At 46.9% G+C, this 21681-nt stretch overlaps 1 protein-coding gene across 4 annotated transcripts in view; it reads left to right on the top strand.

Annotated features, from left to right (window-relative positions):
• ZNF341 (zinc finger protein 341) overlaps nt 1-21681 on the top strand; it is a 46280-nt gene that overhangs the window by 10254 nt on the left and 14345 nt on the right. For 2 of the 4 annotated variants that reach the window (XM_082750915.1, XM_082750916.1), the window contains exons 4-10: nt 790-939; nt 4696-4947; nt 9338-9533; nt 10537-10627; nt 11861-12054; nt 14039-14229; nt 18039-18247. In XM_082750915.1, coding sequence (XP_082607041.1) covers nt 790-939; nt 4696-4947; nt 9338-9533; nt 10537-10627; nt 11861-12054; nt 14039-14229; nt 18039-18247 — 1283 coding nt within the window. The remainder of the gene's footprint in view (nt 1-789; nt 940-4695; nt 4948-9337; nt 9534-10536; nt 10628-11860; nt 12055-14038; nt 14230-18038; nt 18248-21681) is intronic. The other 2 variants (XM_082750917.1, XM_082750918.1) reach the window with 1 other exon arrangement.

Here is a 21681-nt window from a genome sequence, read left to right on the forward strand (position 1 = left end):
GAGGGATTAAAGGATCCCCATAATGGAGGCTGGACATGTTTCAGGACGCTAGGTCAAGATGTCAGGTTTCCTTCTGGCTGCCTCTTGTCTGCTCATTCATTTAAAACATTATCTCCTTCCGTAGTATAGACATAATTCCTGCTGTCAGAATAAAAGCATTCACCCCAGAGCCATAGGACCTGTACACTGATACTTCTCAGGCTGCCGCAGACCTCTCTCAACGCAGAGCATGGTGATTCCCATAGGAATTATACAGTGCTATTGTTTAGAATTTTTTAAGTAAGAAAATATAATCTCCATGCCATTGTATAATTTGGTTTCTCGTGCAATACCTTTTGTCCGCTGTGTAGTATTCTAAGCTATGACTATGTTGCCTTTGTTACTCTGTTTACCCTTTGACACTGAGACTCTTTCTAGTTATTCGCTATTAGAAATAAAACTACACAGAATACTGTTGTTTATGGACTCCCGGTAGACATGTATGAGTGTTATTCTAGGAGAGATACCAGAAAGTATTAGGGAATATTTGTCTTATAGAGAGTTGTGACTTATTCTCATTTCATAGATAAGGAAATGGAAGTTCTGAAAGGTGGAGTGACTTGTCCAGGGTCATACAGCAGGGAGAAGCTGAGGTGGAAATGAAACACAGGTCTGTGGGATTCCAGAGCCCAAGCCTTTTCATCATGCCGTGTTTCCTTCCAAAGCCTCAGACATATCCTTTCTCTTCTCTCCACTTTTCTTCTCTTCCCTTCTCTCTCTCTCGCTCTCTCTCTCTCTCACACTACCCAGATCTCCACGTACATTACCGTGCCCCCATCCCCGCTGATCCAGACCCTGGTGCAGGGGAACATCTTGGTGAGTGATGACGTGCTAATGTCTGCCATGTCGGCCTTCACGTCCTTGGACCAGCCCATGTCCCAGGGCCCCCCACCTGTGCAGGTAAGGAGGCGGCCGGCTTCTCGTAGGGTCTTGACTCCAGGCCTGTATGTTGCCCGCCATGAATTGGGAGCCTTGTAGAGAGAAGAGTGGATGGTCTCAGCTCTCTCATGTTGAAGAGGGACTGTCAGTCTCCCCTTGGCCTGCGCTGCTGTGGGTAGGGAAGATGTCACTTTAGTTGAGACCTAGAACATTACTTTGGGTTTTCATAGCCATAGTCTGGCTATTTTGACTCCTATTTTTACTCTTCTTCTTCTTCTTCTTCTTCTTTTTTTTTTTTTTAATAAGTCGTCTCCATGCCCAACATGGGACTTGAACTCATGACCCCCAACCTCAAGATCAAGAGGCACATGTATGTTGACTGAGCCAGCCAGACACCCTCCTATTTTTATTCTTTTCTTTTTAAGATTTATTTATTTGGGCACCTGGGTGGCTCAGTCGGTTAAAAGACTGCCTTTAGCTCAGGTCATGATCCTGGAGTCCCAGGATTAAGTCCTGCATTGGGCTCCCTGCTCAGTGGGGAGTCTGCTTCTCCCTCTGACCCTACCCCCTCTTGTACTCTTTCTGTCTCAAATAAATAAAATCTTAAAAATAAAAAGATGTAAGGGCGCCTGGGTGGCCCAGTGGGTTAAGCCTCTGCCTTCAGCTCAGGTCATGATCTCAGGGTCCTGGGATAGAGCCCCATATCAGGCTCTCTGCTCGGTGGGGAGCCTGCTTCTCCCCCACCCCCACCCCCAGCCTGTCTATCTGCCCACTTATGGTCTCTCTCTCTGTGTCAAATAAATAAATAAAATCTTTTAAAAATTTTTTTAAAAAGAGCTTTACTCTGACAATTTAAAAAAAATTTTAAAAAAGGTTAGTTATTTGCGAGAGTGAGCACAGGTGTGTGCACAGGGAGTGAGGGTGAGGAGAGAAGGGGCAGAGGGAGAGGGAGAGAGAGAATCTCAAACAGACTCCCCACTGAGCACAGAGCCCCATCTGAGACTGAATCCCATGACCCTGAGCTCATCACCTGAGCCGAAATTAGGAGTCGGATGTCTTACCAACTGAGCCACCCAGGTGCCCCCTCCTAACTTCTTAACAAAAGTGTTCCTTATCCATTGGAAAATGTTAGAAAATACACAACAGAAAAGTAAGAACAAAGTTTAATTGCTCTGGAAACGAGAGAGACATGGCAACCGACTACAATGTGTGAGGGTTTTTTTTGTTTTTCTTTTCCACCTGTATTTCCTGCTTCCCTTCACCCATTTTGCCTGCCCTTCCCTTGGCAATATGCAGTTCTTGGTTGGATCCTGGACTGGGGGGAAAGAATCCAAAGGCATTATTGGGACACTTTGGGGAAATGAGAAGAGGAGGAATTTGAATATTTTAGATAGTAGTATTATATCAACACGCAATTTCCTGAGTACGATTGTCAAATTGTGGTTATATGGGAGAATATCCTGTTCTTTTTTTTTTTTTTAAAGATTTTATTTATTTATCAGAGAGAGAGGGGGAGAGAGCGAGCACAGGCAGACAGAATGGCAGGCAGAGGCAGAGGGAGAAGCAGGCTCCCTGCTGAGCAAGGAGCCCGATGTGGGACTCGATCCCAGGGCGCTGGGATCATGACCCGAGCCGAAGGCAGCTGCTCAACCAACTGAGCCACCCAGGCGTCCCGAGAATATCCTGTTCTTAGGAGATGCATGGAATCCAGTATTGAAGAACAGATGTGTGCACAGAGTGATATAATGTCTGCAGCTGTCACGTGACTCTTGATCATAGTGTTGTGAGTTTGAGCCCTACATTGGGTGTATACATTACTTAAAAATTAAATCTTTAAAAACAATTAAAAAAGAAAGAATAAAAGTTGGGAAGTCAATCAATTAATCAACCACCCATGCTCTCTCTCCCCAAAGAAAACTCTGCTAGAATTTTGGTGTCTGGCTTGCCCGATCTTTAAATGCAAATAGAAAAACACTTTTTTGTCTTTTTTTTTTTTTTTTAAGATTTTTATTTATTTATTTATTTGACAGATCACAAGTAGGCAGAGATGCAGACAGAGAGAGAGAGAGGAGGAAGCAGGCTCCCTGCTGAGCAGAGAGCCCGATGCGGGACTCCATCCCAGGACCCCGAGATCATGACCTGAGCCGAAGGCAGAGGCTTTAATCCGCTGAGCCACCCAGGCGCCCCGGCTTTTTTTTTTTTAAGATCTTATTTATTTCTTTTGTCAGAGAGAGAGAGAGGGAGAGAGAGCAAAAGCAGGGGGAGCTGCAGAGGCAGAGGGAGAAGCAGGTGCCCTACTGAACAAGGGGCCTGATATGGGACTTGATCCCAGGACCGCGGGCCTGGCTGGGAGTGGCACGGTGGAGATCCAGGCATTGGGAATGCAGCCTTACCCACCCCTGGAGGTGGGTAAGGGGAGCATCCTTTATGAAATACTGATCACCAGCCTTTTTTTTTTTTTTTAAAGTAAGCTTTTTGCCCAATGTGAGCCTTGAACTCATGACCCAGAGATTGAGAGTTGCATGCTCTACCAGCTGAGCCAGCCAGGCACCCATGATCACGATCATTTTAATAACTGTAAAATATTCCATTGTGTGGATGGACGCTTGCCTACATAGCCAGGCTTCTGTTAACAGATATGTGGGTCATTGCCATTTTTTGCCATTATAAAAACTACTAGAGAAGCATCCATGTACACAAATCTTTGCCCACCTGTTTGTTTTTATTTTTGTGGAAGAAATTTCTAGAAGTCAGTGGCTGCATTTCAGGGGTCCACAGCCACCCACACCCACACAGCCACCCACACACTCTCTAGAAAGACTCCGAGGACTCGGGATAATTGTACTGGTGGCTGTGGTTTATTCCTGACCAAGGATACACAGCAAGGGAAAAAGACATGGGCTGGAGTCTGGAGGAATTGAGGCATAGGTTTCTTTTTTTTTTTTAAAGATTTTATTTATTTGCCAGAGATAGAGAGAAAGAGTATACACAAGCAGGCAGAGAGGCAGGCAGAGGCAGCGAGAGAAGCAGGCTCCCCGCCGAGCAAGGAGCCCGATGTGGGACTTGATCCCAGGACCCTGGAATCATGACCTGAGCCGAAGGCAGCGGCCCAACCAACTGAGCCACCCAGGCGTCCCAGAGGCATAGGTTTCTAAAGTTCCTCTTCTTGGGGCAGTGGGGAGAGATTGCCCAAAACACTTTTTCCTCCAGCAGAGGAAAACAGCAATGTGTGTGCATGTTTCTGCCCAGAAAGCATACCCAAGATTCAAGGCTCAGGTCTTTTCTTGGGGATTGGTCATGGAGGTGCCAAAGTGACCAAAATTCCATACTCTTAGAAGGAAAGGAGATGTTCACCCCAGATCACATTGTCCGTACAAATGATCTAGGTGACCTCGTACAGGATGGTCAGTGCCCCAGGGGAGCAAAATAGCCTTAGTGGTCCTAGGCAACCTTCCACAAGGCAGGATCTCAGAGCGGGCCCCACAAGCAAGCCCTCCAAGGACAGCAACACTGGGGCTATTAGATCAACTCAGGTGTCCAAGCTGGGCCATTTTTGTCGACTTTCCTAGAGAAAAGGGGTAATGGCACCTGGTTGATGCTTCCTTGGTATTCTTCATGACTCTGTTGCCATGCCTCCCATCAGCCCTGTCCTCTGAGCTGCCTTGTGAGGGGCTCTTCTTTCTACGTCATTGGCTAAGACCAATGTCCTTCTCGGCTGATAACAAGACAGCTGGTATCAAGAGGGTGTGACACTTTAATTCTCTTTTCTGATTTCAGAGCAGCCTGAACATGCATTCCGCACCAAGCTACCTCACCCAGCCTCCGCCACCTCCTCCACCCCCTCCGCCACTGCCCCCACCCCCACCACCCCAACCCCCACCGCCCCCACCCCAGAGCCTGGGGCCCCCTGGGCGTCCCAACCCTGGCGGCAATGGCGTGGTGGAGGTGTACAGTGCCACAGCGCCCCTGGCTGGGAGTGGCACGGTGGAGATCCAGGCATTGGGAATGCAGCCTTACCCACCCCTGGAGGTGAGCGGAGCTCGGGGTTTGGGGTGGAGGGAGAGAAACTGGTTCTGGGTATCATGGGTAACCTGAACCTTCCTTGAGCACCAGCTGTGTGCCAGATGGTGCCAGAGGTACTGTGGGAGACAGAAACAGATCAGGGGGGTATCCACATCATGGGAGAGAAGGACTTTAATCCAGCCATCATACCTGTAACGGTAGAATGCAAGCCTTGAGAAGGGGGTATGAAGTAGAGATTGTAGCAGAAATAGAAGCTGCCCTCAGGGAGGGCTCAGAACATTCCGAGAATACCAATGTTTTCGGGAGAAGATTCCAAAAAATTATCTATGTGAATATCCCTTACATTTTTTTTTTTTAAAGATTTTATTTATTTATTTGACAGAGAGAAATCACAAGTAGATGGAGAGGCAGGCAGAGAGAGAGAGAGGGAAGCAGGCTCCCTGCCGAGCAGAGAGCCCGATGCGTGACTTGATCCCAGGACCCTGAGATCATGACCTGAGCTGAAGGCAGCGGCTTAACCCACTGAGCCACCCAGGCGCCCCTCCCTTACATTTTTAAATATTTTATTTATTTTTTTAGAGAGAGAGAGAGAGGGAGAGCAGGGGGAGGGGCAGAGGGAGAGGATCTTAGGCAGACTCCACGCTGAAGCCCAACATAAGGCTCGATCCCATGACCCCTGAGATCATGACCCAGACAAAATCAAGAGTTGGACGCCCAACCGATGAGCCACCCAGGTGCCCCAGGCTCTTAACATTTTTTTTTAATAAGCTAGGTGTATGGGTTAGCCAGGGCTGTGGAAGGAAGTTCCACAGAACCTCAGTGGTATATGGCAGAATGTGTTCATTGTTCTTGAACCTACATGGCTGGCTTGGCAACTCTGCTGACCTTGGCCGGGCTCTCCCAGGTATGCAGAGATGGCAGCTGTCAGTTGCTATAGGATGGCCTGTAGGTGGGACAAGTTGGGTAACCCAGCCCTGCTCCAGGGCACCCCTCTTCCTCTAGTAGGCTTTCCAGGCATGTGCTCACAGCAGCGGGAGAGGCACGGTTATGCAAGCAGAAATGCCTGTGGCCTCCTGGAGCTTAGGCTTGTGACCGGGTCTCTTCTGTTGGCCAGGGTAGGCCAGCTGATTTAAGAAGTAGGGAAACCGATGCCACGTTTGATGGGGGAAGGCTGCAGAATCCCCCTGCAAAGGGCACTTGTACTGGGAAGCTTAGAGAATTGAAGCCACAAAACCGGTGCATGTACCCTGTGTGCTATACTCATTTCCTGCTACAAGCTCAAGGTGCTCAGGGTTCAGAACCTGTCCTGACGCCAGTGCTAGGGGGCATGGTGCTGACACCAAGAGCCTGCACTTGAGGTCACATTAACCCCCACTCACCTTACAATCTGGCCATACAGACATTCCATGTCTAAGGAGAGCCAGACCAGTGGGGATATCTCACCACCAACTGCATGATGTTATGAGAGCCTGCAGGGGATTTAGCCTAGCCTGAGGGAACAGAGCAAGCTTTCCTGTGTTGAGTTAAAAAAAAAAAAAAATTAGGGCAATGCCGAGGGGATGATGCTGGCCTGGTAGGCGGAGGGGGCCAGACCAGGGGGAGCTGCTCTTGTTCATTTCCCATGTGGACAAGGGCAGAGCCCAAGTCTTCTTTGATCTAGCATCCTTGGCCCCTAGCAGAGTCCCTGGCCTATGGCGCATCTATAGTAGGTGTCTGTAATAGGGCCTTCTGACTTCAGTCTCCTTGCCTCTGGAATGGGAGCTCCCCTTGCAGAGCTGTTAAGGATAAAGAGAGCAAACCCACTGGCCGTCACGTAATTGCTCAGTGATGACTTGCATGACGGGTGAATTCGTCCATGTGATATTTATTGAGTTCTGTATCGGTCAGGAAAATAGGGACCACTCTAGGCATTTCTGGCAAAGGGATTTAATGCAGGAGGCCAGGTGCTTACAAAGGTGGCTTCAGGAGGGCTGGACGGAGCAAAGGGCAGAGTTGGCAGAGGCCACTGGTTTTCAGGTTCACTGTTGTTGCTTGGCCCAGAGGGCCAGGACGCTCCAGCTGTGCCCAGAGCTGGGGAAGCTGTAGGATTCTGTCACTGTGCTGCCGTTCTCGAGGGCTGGTGGTCAGGAGGGGGATGGAGGGTTCAGCCAGCCATCCAAAATTTATTTATTTTTTTTATTTGATTTTTATTTGACAGACAGAGATCACAAGTAGGCAGAGAGGCAGGCAGAGAGAGAGGGGGAAGCAGGCTCCCCACTGAGCAGAGAACCCGATGTGGGGCTCGATCCCAGGACCCTGGGATCATGACCTGAGCCGAAAGCAGAGGCTTTAACCCACTGAGCCACCCAGGCACCCCCAGCCATCCGAAATTTAGAACCACACACCTTCCTGTCTCCCGCCTCTGCTGCCAGAGGAAAGCAGTTTCTACCTTTCTCTGCCTTTCAGATTTCTTGCAGGTGCTTCTCGTGGGCAGAGCCTAATTTGTGCTCAGAACCTTGCTGGTAAGGGAGTCTGAGAATGTGCATATCAGGGGAGAGCATGGAATGTGTAGGAATGGTATCAAAGACCAACAGACGAGATCTAGTAGAAGCACCTACCATACCAGATGGTGCCCTATTAGATGCCCAACACATGCATCCACTGATAGCAACTCTTCTCGTTCCTGGACCCAATTCCATTATTGGGTGAGGTCCCGCTCCCAGCACCCTCTCACGATGCCAGGCAGTTCTCAGATACCAGCACAGTGTCCAAGAATTCCAACTCATTTCTAATGCTATCTACCCAGAAATAACAGCAGATCCCACAGGTTAAGGGTTCAGTCCTGCAAGATTGCCCTCACCCCCACTTTAGCCAGTTGCAAGCTACCTGTGCTTTTGACGGACAGGCCACAGGTTGGAAGTTCCAGCAACCTCCTCCTTAGGTTCTGTTAATTTGCTAGAGCAGCTCATGAATTCGGGAACATTTGCGTTTACCAGTTTATTAAAGGATATAATAAAGGATGTGGGATCAACAAGCCAATGCAGAGGTACATAGAGTGAGGTGTGGGAAAGGGGCATGGAGCCTCTGTGTCCCACTCATCCCACATACATGTGTTCATCAACCTGGAAGTTGTCCAAACCCAGTCGTCTGGATTTCTTATGGAGGTTTCAATACATAATCACGATTAAGTCATAGGCTGTGGCTAGTTGAACCTGTAGCCCTACCTCATTCCCCAGAGGTTGGGGAATGGGACTGAACGTTCTAAACCATCAGGCACATGGTTGGTCCTCTAGGCAACCAGCCTGCCCTTGGATCAGGGCCAAAAGTCACTTTCATCAATAATAAAACAAACAAAAATAATAAGACACCCATTTCACTTTTATGGCTCTGAAGCATTTCCAGGAACTGTGGATGAAGACCAAATATATCTGACAAATATATTTTGATCACATGAATGAACAAGTATACCTTTTTTATGTTCATTATATTATATAAATGAATTCGCTGGCTCAGTGAATATTTATTGTATGTCCACTCTGTGGCAAGGATGACTCAAGGCTTGGGATGGAACAGTAAACAAAAGTGGACCAAAAGTCCCTGCCTTCATGGAAGTAGGCAGATAATAGATAAGTAAGTAAAACACATAATTTCTTAGATAATGATAAGTCTATAAAGAAAAAGAAAAAAGCAGAGGAGGATAGGAAGTGAAGTTTTGGATAAGCCAGCCTGGAAAAACCAATGAATGATGAGTAAATCATTGAATTAATGAAATTTTCACAATGCCCTGGTGTCATGGCGTAAGCTTAGTGTTAACGAGGTTTGAGTGGCTCAGAATTCATCTGGCGTGAATGAATTTTTTGTGGCTTCAGGGTCCGTTCTCAGTTGAGAGATGCTGGTGTGGCATCAGGCAGGGTCAGTTAGGAAGCGGGGTTACTGGTGAGGATACAGACCCTTCTGACTTCCTGGTTCTCCTTTGCTAACAAACCACTACTACCAATAATGCCATAACAGCAGCTAATGTTTATTGAACATTTACTGTATGCTAGGCACCCTTCTGAGCTCTTCACATGTTAACTCATTTAATCCTCACTATAACCCAAGGAGAGGAGTACTCTCATTAGCCCCATTTTACAGCTGGGGAATTGAGAGATGTTGGAAGACTTCTCCGAGATCACTTAGATAAGTGACAGAGTCAGGATTTGAACCCAGACTGTCTGGCTCCAAAGCTGCTTCTAGCCTACTGGCTCCATGAAGTTCTACAGGGTCTTGGGAGTGACTGGGCTGACTGAACCAGATGGAGGGGTTAGGATTGCAATCCTGGCTGAGTTTAGCCAGGACCAGAGTGAGGGTCCCCCGGCTGGTCTAGTTCTTTTCTATCCTTCCCAGGCCTCTTCCCCTCACTGTGCTGTCCTTCTAGGTGCCAAACCAGTGTGTGGAGGCTCCAGTATACCCCACCCCTCCAGTGTACAGCCCTGGCAAACAGGGATTCAAACCGAAAGGACCAAACCCGGCTGCCCCCATGACCAGCGCTACAGGGGGCACGGTGGCCACCTTTGACTCCCCACCAACACTGAAGACCCGCCGGGCCAAAGGTGCCAGTGGACTCCCAGAAGGTGGGCCCGCCACCTTCCAGGGGCATCTTTCCTCTCTTTCTTCAGCCTTCTCCTGTCCATAAGGCTGCTTAGTTCTGATCTTCCCTCTTGTGATGGCTAGGATGAAGTATGGTTGTTTGTAGTGGAAAGTACAAAGTAAGAGGGACTTTAAAATGATTGAATTTTATTTTTCTCCTGGGCAAAACAAGGCCAGTGGCAGGCAGTTTGGAAATCATGTGCTTCTGTGGTCATGGGGTCCCTACATTTCTTCTGCCTTTCTGCTCTGCTACCCCCAGGGCATAGCTTCTGTTATCAGGGTGCCTCACCATCTAAGATGGCTGCCGGAGCTCCGGTCATCAGTTTCATATTCCAGGCAATAAAAAGGATAAAAGGGGCATCTCCCAGCTTCCAGAAGTTCTGCATGATGCTTTGCTTCCACCTCATTGATCACAATGTAGTCATATGACCCTATCTAGCTGCAAAGGAAGCTGGGAAATGTCTCTTTTAGCTGGGAATATTGATGTTTCCATTATTTGGGGGGTTTTGAGGGAAGAAGGGGGACAGTGGATATCAGGCAAGCAGTGGTGTCTGTGACCCCTTCAGAGATTCTAGCGATGGGACAGGGGCAGTGTTAGAAAGTGGTGGTGGAGGGGGAGGGCACAGATAGCAATCACCTGAGGTCTTGCAAGGTTAGCAAGGAGTCCACTGCAGCTGGATGGAGAGAATGATGAGGTTGGCAGGAAGCAGAGGATGCATAGCCCTGTAGGCCACAGCACCAAGTTTGGATTTTTATCCACAGGCCAAGGGGAGCCTTTCAGAAGTGGTTCTGCTCTTTCCTGGGCATTCCTCCTCCAGGCACTGTGAGAGGCTCTGTGCGACTTTCCCTGCCTATCTGTGCATGTAGACCCCCCCGGGCCTTCTGGCTCCACGTCCAAGGGATAGAGAGATAGGAGGCTGCTCTTTTTGCCCTCACTTATACCCCCAGCCTCACTGTTCCCCACCCATCCCCCACCTTGTTTTTCAGCTGCAGGGAAGCCCAAGCCTCAAAAACTCAAGTGCTCGTACTGTGACAAGTCATTCACCAAAAACTTCGACCTGCAGCAGCACATCCGAAGGTACCCAGGCATGGTGGGGCAGGTGGCTCCTCAGCAGCCCTGGCTGGAAGACCGTCCAAAATAGAAGCAAGGCTCCCTGCTCAGTCCCCTTGCCAGGGTGATGGCCAAGGCCCTACCCATCCTATCACGATTCTCAGATCTTCTGTCCAAGTCAGGTCGGTTTTCCCTCTTCTGTCTCAGGAGCAGTAGGAGGGATCTGTGAAAGTTGTGGCGCCTGCCCATTACGGCGAAGAAGGTCTGAGCCCTGCGGGGTGGTGGGGGGAATGTACTTGAACTGTGGGGTCTTTGCAGGGGCGAGGGATGCTTCAATCCTCACTTCTGCAGAACGGGCTGACCTGGGGGGTGCCACGCTCTGCAAAGATGACTACGAGTAGAGCCCAGGTGGGGCTTGAACTCACAACCTTGAGATCAAGACCTGAACAGGCCCGTACCTCTAAAACCATTAATACAATATATATTAATTAATTGAATTTAAATTTAAAAAATTTTAAAAATTAAGTTAAATATAAAAGAGACTTCACTAGACTACACTACTATTGCTCAATAGAACTTTCTGCAGTGATGGCAATGCCCAAATTGGCACTGTCCAGTAGTGTAGCCACTGACCATATGCAGATGCTGAGCATTGAAATGAGGCCAGTATGACTAGGAAACTGAATTTTTAATTTAATTAAATTTTAATGAATTTAAATTTAAATAGTCCCATGTGGCTTGGGTCCACCTTATTGGACAATGCAGCTGTATAGATTGTAATAATACTGTTTAATGAATTCTTGCAGTTTTGGTTACTTTGTTTTTATGATCAGGGGTTTTCCATATGACAACAGGAAGCTTAATTTTTAAAGTATTTGAAGTTTTAAAAACGTGAATTTATTTTAAGGAAAATATTAAATAACGGTACAAGTGCTATGCTGTGACTGTGCCATTTCTTCTTCAAAGAATAAATCCCTCTCTGAGAGCGCTTAAACATTTATGAAATATTTTATCTCACCGAATGGGCAGGGCCCACAGAGAAGGTCAGCTCCAGGGCTGGTTGACTGAGCAACTCCGTACTGTCACCAAGGTCCCAGGGTCTTTCTGCCTCTGGTCTGGCAGCTTGTCCTCATGGTGTCAGAATGATGGCCAGGGGCATCCGCAGGCTCTGTCTGGGCCTTCTTGGCGGCTGTGAGCTCCTTTGCTGGAGTCACATCCCAGTTCCTACGTGAGGGCGCTGACGGGCTTTGTTTCCCACAGCCACACTGGTGAGAAGCCCTTCCAGTGCATTGCATGTGGCCGTGCCTTTGCCCAGAAATCTAATGTCAAGAAACACATGCAGACTCATAAGGTGTGGCCTCCAGGGCGGAGCGGTGGCACTGTCTCTCGCAACTCTGTGACCGTACAGGTCATGGCCCTCAACCCCAGCAGGCAGGAGGATGAGGAAAACACAGGTAGGTTGAAGAGGGGAATGCTATCGTGCCCATACCTGTCCTCTGAAGCTTCATGGGTTCTATTCCCAGCTGTGTGAACTTGGGCAACCTCCTTGACCTCTCTGGGCTTCAGTCTACTTTATTTATAAAATGGGGCATAGCATGAAAGGAGGGACGACAAATGTACAGTAAGCCTGGCCTTACTCTAATACTGTACCGATAGAAGACAGCACTAATCCATCACCTGGCCTTTTTGCTGTGCCTGGATCCTGCCTCAGAATCACTCTCAGTATATTGCTGCAGGCAGTCACTATTGGTTGACTTGAAATTGAAACCTATTTGACTTCCTTGGGCAGATGGTCTCCAAGACCCCTTATACTTTGTAGGATTCCCTTCCGAGCCATCACTTGTCCCTGAGCTAATGATCATGTCCCAGATCATGTCCCCGGTTTAGTTCCTATTCTGTATGGAGCGTGAGGACTTACTAAGCCCTGGGCAGTGCTATTAATGAAAATATAATATGAGCAACATATGTAATTTAAAACCTTCTAGTATGGGGCACCTGGGTGGCTCAGTGGGTTAAAGCCTCTGCCTTCAGCTCCAGGTCATGATCCTAGGGTCCTGGGATCGAGCCCCACGTCGGGCTCTCTGCTTGGCAGGGAGCCTGCTTCGTCCTCTTTCTCTGCCTGCCTCTCTGCCTACTTGTGATCTCTGGCTGTCAAATAAATAAATAAAATCTTTTAAAAAAATAAAAAAATAAAAAAATAAAAAAATAAACCCTTCTAGTAGCTACATAAAAACAATACTTTAAAAAAGTGATATTAATTTTAATCATGTTTTGTCTAATCTGATATCATCTTAGTGTATAATATAAGGAAATTATCAATGAAACATTTTATATTCCTTTTTAATACTAAGTTTTCAAAATCCAGCGTTTTTTTATGTGTATAGCTTATCTAGATATGGACCGGCCACAAATTTTGAGTTCTCAGTCACCACATGTGGCTCGTGGCCTCTGTATTGGACAGTGTAGGGCCAGGGCCTAAGCCCTTCCTGTAGAGTCCCCCCAGGTGGGCATGGCCTATCACATACCAGCGAACGAATGGGGTGTTTTGTTGTACGAGCGGCATGTGGCCACTTTTATTTGAGCTTCCTATTGGAACTAGCCCTACAATGTGTTTAGCCAGTCTCTGTGTGCCCTGTGCATTTTTTTTTTTTTTTTGAGCTTTTTGGGGAACAATCTGTTTCTTTTAAAGATTTTGTCCATTTATTTGTCAGAGAGAGAGCAAGAGAGAGAGAGAGAACACATACAAGCAGGGGGAGTGGCAGGAAGAGGGAGAAGCCGGCTCCCCTCCGAGCAAGAAGCTCCTGCAGGACTCGATCCCAGAACCCTGGGATCATGACCTGAACCGAAGGCACCCGCCCAACCGACTGAGTCACCTACGTGTCCCATCTGTTTCTTTTCTTCTTTGTCTTCATCTTCGCCTTCTTCTTCTTTTTTTTTTTTTTTTTCCAAAATTCTTACAGTGCCTGGCTTCAGCATTTCAACAATATAGCAAACATTTATGGAAGCCTCTGTAGAGATGAGTCAGAGGCCCCTGTCTTCAAAAAGTGAGGGAAGGACAGCTAAATAAATGATTGTAATTGGAACGGGGGGCTGGGGAGGTATGATGAATGCAGCCGGGAGTAGTGTTCCAGATTTTTAACAAACCTGGAGAGGGCTAAAGAAAGACCAGCGAGCGGAGATTTGAGGCAGTAGCTGTTTACCAGTCAGGATTTAAGCATTCAGGAGGTGGACACCTGGAATGGCGGTGTCTGTGCGCAAAGCTGAATGTGAGTGTAGGGCCTTGAGTTACAGTGTCCGACACCAAGAACATGGTAGACGGCAGGGTAGACCCAGCAGCACACGGCGGGTGCTCTGTGAACCCTTCCTGAACATTATGGCCCTCTGTCCTGACTCTTCCTCTGCCAGTCTCAATGCCTTCTTCCCTGGTTTTCTCAACAGGATTGGGCCAGTCCCTGTCGGGTGCCCCACAGCCCCAGGCCTTGCCTGCTGCAGATGAGGACGAAGGGGACAAACTGGAGGCCAAGCAGGTTGTCCTCATCGATAGCTCCTACCTGTGCCAGTTCTGCCCCAGCAAGTTCAGCACCTACTTCCAGCTCAAGTCCCACATGACCCAGCATAAGAATGAGCAGGTAAGCAGATGGTGGGCAGCAGGAGGCCACAACCACCGGAGATGGGAGACTCGGCTGGTGCCGGGGTCTTGAACAGTGCCTAGAAAGGGACAGGAGTGCACCCCAGTTGCAGTGAGCTACCATCTAACCACCTGTGATAGGCCAGGATTCCCCTCTCTAGGTGGGGCCGCTGTGGTGCTAGGCCAAGGGAGAAAACCCAGCTTTTATACGTCATACAAAATAGAATCCGGACATGAGAAAAATTCTCAATACTCCAAGGAAATCTAATGTCTAACCACCTACTATGGGGATTTAGGACCACAGTCTTTTTTTGCTTTATATTTTTTTAATCGAGATACAATTTGCATCTCACAAAATTCACCCTTTTTGAAGCATACACTTCAGGAGCACCTCAGTGGCTCAGTCAGTTAAGCGTCGGACTCTTGATTTCGGCTCATTTTGGCTTTCAGGTCATGGTCTCAGGGTAGTAAGATGGAGCCCTGTGTCTGGCTCCACGGTGGGCTTGGAGCCTGCTTAGGTTTCTTTCTCTCCCTCTCTCTAAAGTAATAAGTAAATAAATAAATAAAGAGAATTTTTTTTTTTTTGAAATTTCAGAAAAATCTAGAGAATCTATAGGTAGAAGAATGCATTTGTTAGATGCTGGACACCCTGCTGAATGCTTACATTCAAAATTGTATTTAATCTTCGTAACAACCTTAGCAATAGGCATTTTCAGTATATCCCAATGCAGAAACTGAGGCCCCGAGGGGCAAAGTGCCTATCCAGAGTGACCACCAGTAACTGACTGGGTCAGGGCTCAGAGCCCAACCCCATGTCATTAATTACCTTGCAATATGTGCTCCCCAGAATGCAGCACAAAATCCAGCATGTTTTGTAGTTTCTAGCTTTTTTTTTCCTATAATGGGGATCTGTATATACATATAACTTTGAATTGTATTTTTTTTCTGATAGCTTTTTATTTATTTATTGGAGAGATTTTATTTATTTATTTATTTGACAGAGATCACAGAGAACCAGGCAGAGAGAGAGAGGAGGAAGCAGGCTCCCTGCTGAGCAGAGAGCCTGATGCAGGGCTTGATCCCAGGACCCTGAGATCATGACCTGAGCTGAAGGCAGAGGCTTTAACCCACTGAGCCACCCAGGCACCCCCTGATAGCTTTAAGAAAAAACAACAACTTTCTCTTTTGGAAGAACTGTGGATTCGCAGAAAGTTACAAAGATAGTAGGGAGCGGTCCCTTATACCCTTCAGTCAGTTTCCCTCTATGGTTACATTGTGTGTAACTACAGCCTGAGAGCTACACCAGGAAACTGACATGGGTATAAAGCTATGTGTAGTTCTTTGCCATTTTACCTGTTATAGGTAAAATCTGCGATCACAGTACAGAACAATTCCATCACCACAAAGATCTTTCTCATTCTACCTGTCATTATTATACCTGCTCTCCTCTTTCCCAACATTCTCAGCCTCTGGAAACTACTTATCAGTTCTCTGTTTTTATAAGTTTGTCATTTTGAGAGTGTTGTATAAGTATAATCATCCACATGGGGCCTCTTGAAATTGTTTTTTTGTGTTTTTCTTTCTTCTTTTTTTTTTTTTTTTGAGATTGGGTTTTTTTTAATAAGCGTAAATTCTCTTGGGATTTGTGCTTTCTTTTTTTTTTTTTTAAAGAGATTTTATTTATTTATTTGACAGAGAGAGAGAGATCACAAGTAGGCAAAGAGACAGGCAGAGAGAGGTAGGGAAGCAGGTTCCCCGCTCAGCAGAGAGCCTGATGTGGGGCTCGATCCCAGGATCCTGACATCAAGACCTGAGCTGAAGGCAGAAGCTCAACCCACGGAACCACCCAGGCACCCCTGTGCTTCCTATTTTTTAACCTAATTTTTTATTCTGAGAATTTTCTCATGTCACTGTTTTTTTTTTAAAAACATCATTTTTAACAGCTACATTTAAGAAATCCTGTTTTAACATGTAGGATATAAACTATGTTTTGCTATTTAAGCAAAACCATGGTGAGCGTCACTATAATCAAATCCTCATCTAGATCTCCTGACTTGTCCCTTATCCTAGATTCCCAGCAGGGGATTAATAGTGTTAAGTTGGGACACCCTTGGGGAAAAACACAGAAAACTTTGACTCAGATTGCTTAAACAATTAAGAGGCTTGTCATTGCAACCCAGGGGTATGGAAAACCCAAGATTGCACAGCTCCAGGCCTGAGACAGTCATTTGACTCAACCCAACATCAAGGACCCAGTGTCCTTCCACCTCTTACCTCTGCCACCTGAGGATATGACCTGGTTCTGGTACAGAATAATTCCATCACCACAAAGATCTTTCTCATTCTACCTGTCATTATTATACCTGCTCTCCTCTTTCCCATCCCTGTGGTCCTGGGATGGTAGTCACTCTAGGCAGTGGTCTAGGCATAGCAAAAATAGGCTGTCTTCTCTGTGTCTCTTCATTCTTAGAAGCCCTCTGTAGATTTCTCATTAGTCAGAGCCAGTGGGTGTGCTTGATCACTTAGGAATTCATTATTACTCTGCAAATAATAGACAACTAGCTTACTAGTTAGGTTTTATTTCCCTATGTCACAAGAAGTCCCTAAGTAAGCAGCATTGGGCTTGTGCAGCAGATCAGTTATGTCATTGTAGACTCAGGCTCCTTCTGGTTTGTGGCCTCCTTAGCATGTGACTTCCATCCTCAAGGTTGCATAATCGTTGCTGTATTTCCAGGTATCACAACTGTATTCCAGTCAGGACAAATGAGAAAAGCAGAGGGATTTCTCCTAGGAAGCTTTTGCTTTTTGTGTTCTGGAAGTAATGCCTTCCCTAAAGACTGCTGCCTATATATCACTGGCAAGAAAGGAGCCTGATGGCTGACAGTAGATACAAGGGATCCAGGGAGACCAAGTGTTTTAATGGGGCTTGTTGGCACCCTGAACAAATCAGGGTTCACTTTGTTAGGAAGAAGCAGCAAGTGGAATTATATAGGTAATCAGGAGTATGCTTGTCAAAGTATAATTTTCAAAATTTAAAAACCTAATTCTCATAAAGATAACATAGTGAACATGAGCCAGAGTTTTACATAACTCATTAGTAAGGAAACTAGAAGGATGACAAAGCAAGTTCAAAAGAGGACCTAGAATACTGGTATTCATACATACATATAGTTAGGTCAGTGAATGAAAGAACATTCAAATAAGGTGGTTAAGGTAGATTCAAATCTGGTTAATGTCCTACAGGGCAATAAAACCCATATCTTTGCTACCTGACAAAAATCATTTGTATTGGAGCTGTTTTCTGCAAGTTAATATTTAACTCTAGAGTCAGGCTCCTAATCCATAGTAAATAGTCAAAACAAGGCACAGCCCCCAGAGAGTAGGATGACCCTGGGCAGGCTTGGTAGATAGCACTTCTCAGGGCGAGATCCCCAGAGCTGTGACTTTGGCACCCGTCACCTGGGCACTTGTTAGGAAGGCCTGTCTTCAGGCCCTCCATACCTGCTGACTCAGATGGTCCGGGAGTGGTGCCCGGCAACCTGTCACTGCGGTGGTCGCTCAAGTCAGAGAGCCACTACTCTAGTACAGCACTGGAAGGACACGATGTCATCTTTTCATTGCATTTCCCGTCTTGGAGTAATTTTCCTAAAGATACCAGGTCACACACAGCACCTGAGGGAAAGGTCCTGGGGCCCTGTAACTGGCTGAGAAGAGAGGACTCTCTCATCAAGATAAAACCGAGCTCCAGAAGCAGGGGCACAGGGGAACCATCTGCCTCCCATCACTTGGTCTGTGTCTTCTTCCCTCAAGGTATACAAGTGTGTGGTCAAGAGCTGTGCGCAGACGTTTCCAAAGCTCGACACCTTTCTGGAGCATATTAAGAGCCACCAGGAGGAGCTGAGCTATCGCTGCCACCTCTGTGGCAAGGACTTCCCCTCGCTCTATGATCTGGGCGTGCACCAGTACTCCCACAGCCTCCTGCCGCAGCACAGCCCTAAGAAGGACAGCGCAGTTTACAAGTATGTGACCTCCCCCTCCCCCCTGCCCACACCCCCTCTCCCTGCAGGGACCCCAGGGCTTGGCCGCCTAGCTCCTTCTGACTGCTGAGGACCTGGGGAGAAGATGCTGGCCCTCCCTGTATCATTCTTCAGTTTGGTAGACATTTAGCCTAAAAAAATAATGTGAAAAAAGGGGAAAGCAATATTTTTTCATTCATAGTGGAAAACAGATATTTTTTTCCCAAACTAAAACTAGTATGAAAATATGATTTTGTCTGACCTTCAAAATTTAGGTTACAGTCAGAATGGTACACAGACCCTTAGAACGGAAACAGAATGAACAAGCACATACTGGAAAGCAAAACTGATAAAAATAAGATTCACTTGTTTTATAGTCTATAAAATTCAGGTTAAAGTTGAAGCCAGAGGCTGATTCTTAGAATGAGCAAGGAATGAACCAGGTGTAGATTTTATTGGGGGTAATTTTTTCTGAGAATCCTTTCTATCACTTTAGTCTTCCATGGTGGTCATAGAGAGCATCCCTCTGGCAAATGAAGAAAGGCTCCCTCAGTTTTGTCACAAGCTTTTAATGCTTGAGTCTTCAAACCATTCTCATTGAGCTTTTAATCCCGTGACTGTCCTCATTGAGTTTCTCTTATTTGGTGGTTTTCTGGTCCCTCTTCCAGACCCTCCTTATGGGGTATCTGCAGGTGCCCAATATCACTTTCTTTCTTAATTTTTTTTTTTAAGATTTTATTTATTTACTTGACAGTAAGAGATCACAAGTAGGCAGAGAGGCAGGCAGAGAGAGGAGGGGAAGCAGGCTCCCTGCCAAGCAGAGAGCCTGATGCAGGGCTCGATGCCAGGACCCGGGGATCATGACCTGAGATGAAGGCAGAGGCTTTAACCCACTGAGCCACCCAGGCGCTCCCCAATATCACTTTCATAACTGTGAGATCACACCCACATTTTTGCCCTGCAGCCATTTTGCCGTGTGTTCAGCCAATGCCACAAAGCCTAGCTCATAATGCATGGGAATCGGTATTAGTGATAAACAAGGAGGGGTATTTGTCAGGGGCTTTCTCCCAGTTCTTAGTGCATATTTTCATGTTGGAATGGTTTTGATTTTCTGTACAAATTTGTGTGCGTAGGGATTTATCCAATAACCTCTGTTAATGAGGCGTAACTCCTGGGTGTCACTCGGGGCTTCAGAGATAAGTAACAACAGATCCTGAGCTTAGAATGCGTGGGCTCCTTTGGGAGAGAACACCTACAGGTATTGTGATAAAATGCTAATATATATATCGATGTAAGGTATACAAGAAGCACAGTGGGACCTAGGGCTGGGAAGGTGTCCCCGAAGCAGTGCTATCTGAACTGGGTTTTGAGGGAATGAGTAAGAGTTGGTCAAGTAGGTAGGGTAGAATGCATTCTTAGCAGAAGGAACAGCAAGTGTAGAGATATGAAATGAAATAGCAATTGGTTTAGAATGATCATTGTGTATAGTGGAAGTGGGAGAGCATTTTGGTTTTTTTTAAAGATTTTAAAAATTATTTATTTATTCATTTGACAGAGAACAGTGAGAGAGGGAACACACACAGGGGAGTGGGAGAGGGAGAAGCAGGCTTCCCGCCTAGCAGGGAGCCCAGTATGGGGCTCGATGCCAGGACGCTGGGATCATGACCTGCACGGAAGGCAGAAGCTTAACCCACAGAGCCACCCAGGTGCCCCGGAGAGCATGTTTAGATGTGGCCTAAAGGGGAAGGTAGGGCCAGGGTAAGGGTAAGAAGGGCCTGTAGAAATCACAAAAGCTTTGAGAAATTGACAAGGGGATTGGGACTTAAATGGGTGTAGGGCAGCTTGCCCTGGGGGAGACTGGGAACTGGAGCCAGAGAGGCAGGAAACCCAGGCAAAGCTTTGGCCAGTCAAGGGACAGCGATTTTTCCATTAGTGATGGATAATTCCCACTTGAACTCAGGGCACATTTTCTTTTGCTTTTGCCTGATTGATTTGTGAATTATCTGTGAGTTCCTGTGAGTGTGTGGCTTTCTGGAGTGAGATGGCAAGTAAAAAGAAGGGACTACCTACTATGTGCCAAGCTCTGACTTGGGGACGTTGATCCCTGCAATCCTGGGAGGGAGGCGGTGGTATTAGTCAGCTCCAGCTACAACAAAATGCCACAGACACAGAATCTCTTTTTATAAGGGCACTTTGTGGGGCTCCTGGTGGCTCAGTGGGCTAAAGCCTCCAACTTTGGCTCAGGTCATGATCTCAGGGTCCTGGGATCTAGCCCCGCATTGGGCTCTCTGCTCAGTGGGGAGCCTGCTTCCCCCCTCTCTCTCTGCCTGCCTCTCTGCCTACTTGTGATCTCTGTCTGCCAAATAAATAAATAAAATCTTTAAAAAAAAGATTTTTATAAGGGCACTTTGTCATCATGAGGACCCCACCCTCCTGATCTCCTCAAAATCCAAACACGCACACATACCCACACCCACCCACCAAAGGTCCCATCTATAAATCTGTAAATACCATCACATTGAGGGCCAAGGCTTCAACACATGAATTTTGGAGGGACAGTTTAGTCCATGACCGTGGCGTTCTCCCCCTTTGGAAGACTAGGACACTGAGGCTCAGAAGGAGAAGTGACCTGCTTGTCAGAATAACAGTGTCAGCACAGAGCTGAGATTCGAATTCTTGTCTGGAACCTTGGAAGCCTCCTAGCTCTGGTCTTGGAATTTGTAGGCTGAAGGTTGAGCCCAATGCCCTGTGTCTACAGTCAGTCTCTTCTCCTTTTCTTGTGTGAGGGTTACAGTGCCAGGAACCCTTGGTAGCCATCAGCTCTCCTGGCCCAAAGGTAAGGCCCGAGGAGGCAGGCCACCATCTGGATGACCCAAGGGTGTAGTGGTGTTCTGGGTAATGATAAGAAGCCACCTGCCTGTGCTCAAATCCCAGCTTGACTACAAGCCCTGGAGATGACCTTGACAAGATATTTGGCCACTCTGAGCCTCAGTGTCCATATCTTTGAAATGGGGATAACTATAGGGCCTTTTTACGAGGATCAGGTAAGACAACTATGAGGCTCTCAGACATAAGACGTGGAACATCACAGGGGCTCAATAAATGTGATTGCTGGAAGTTATTATTTGTACAGTTTAGGTAGGCTTGGCTGCATGCAATACAGGCTCCAAATAATAGTGGCATCAATGAGGGAGAATTTATTTCTGTCTCTCAGTAATGTTTGAGCAGGTATAGTGGCTTCATCCTGTTTCCAGGTGTCCGGGCCCCATTGGTCTATCTGTTCTGCCAGCTTTGGACCACATTGCATTGGTCTATCTGTGTTGCTTCCCCAAACCCCAAACCCTTCAAGTGAATTTTACGCATGCCACTTTATATATGCTATATATTTACTTTTTCCTTTTAAAAATAAGATTTAGGGCGCCTGGGTGGCTCAGTTG

Source organism: Mustela nivalis (genome assembly GCF_964662115.1).
Source record: "Mustela nivalis genome assembly, contig: HAP1_SCAFFOLD_2085, whole genome shotgun sequence".
Taxonomy (NCBI): Eukaryota; Metazoa; Chordata; class Mammalia; order Carnivora; family Mustelidae; genus Mustela; species Mustela nivalis.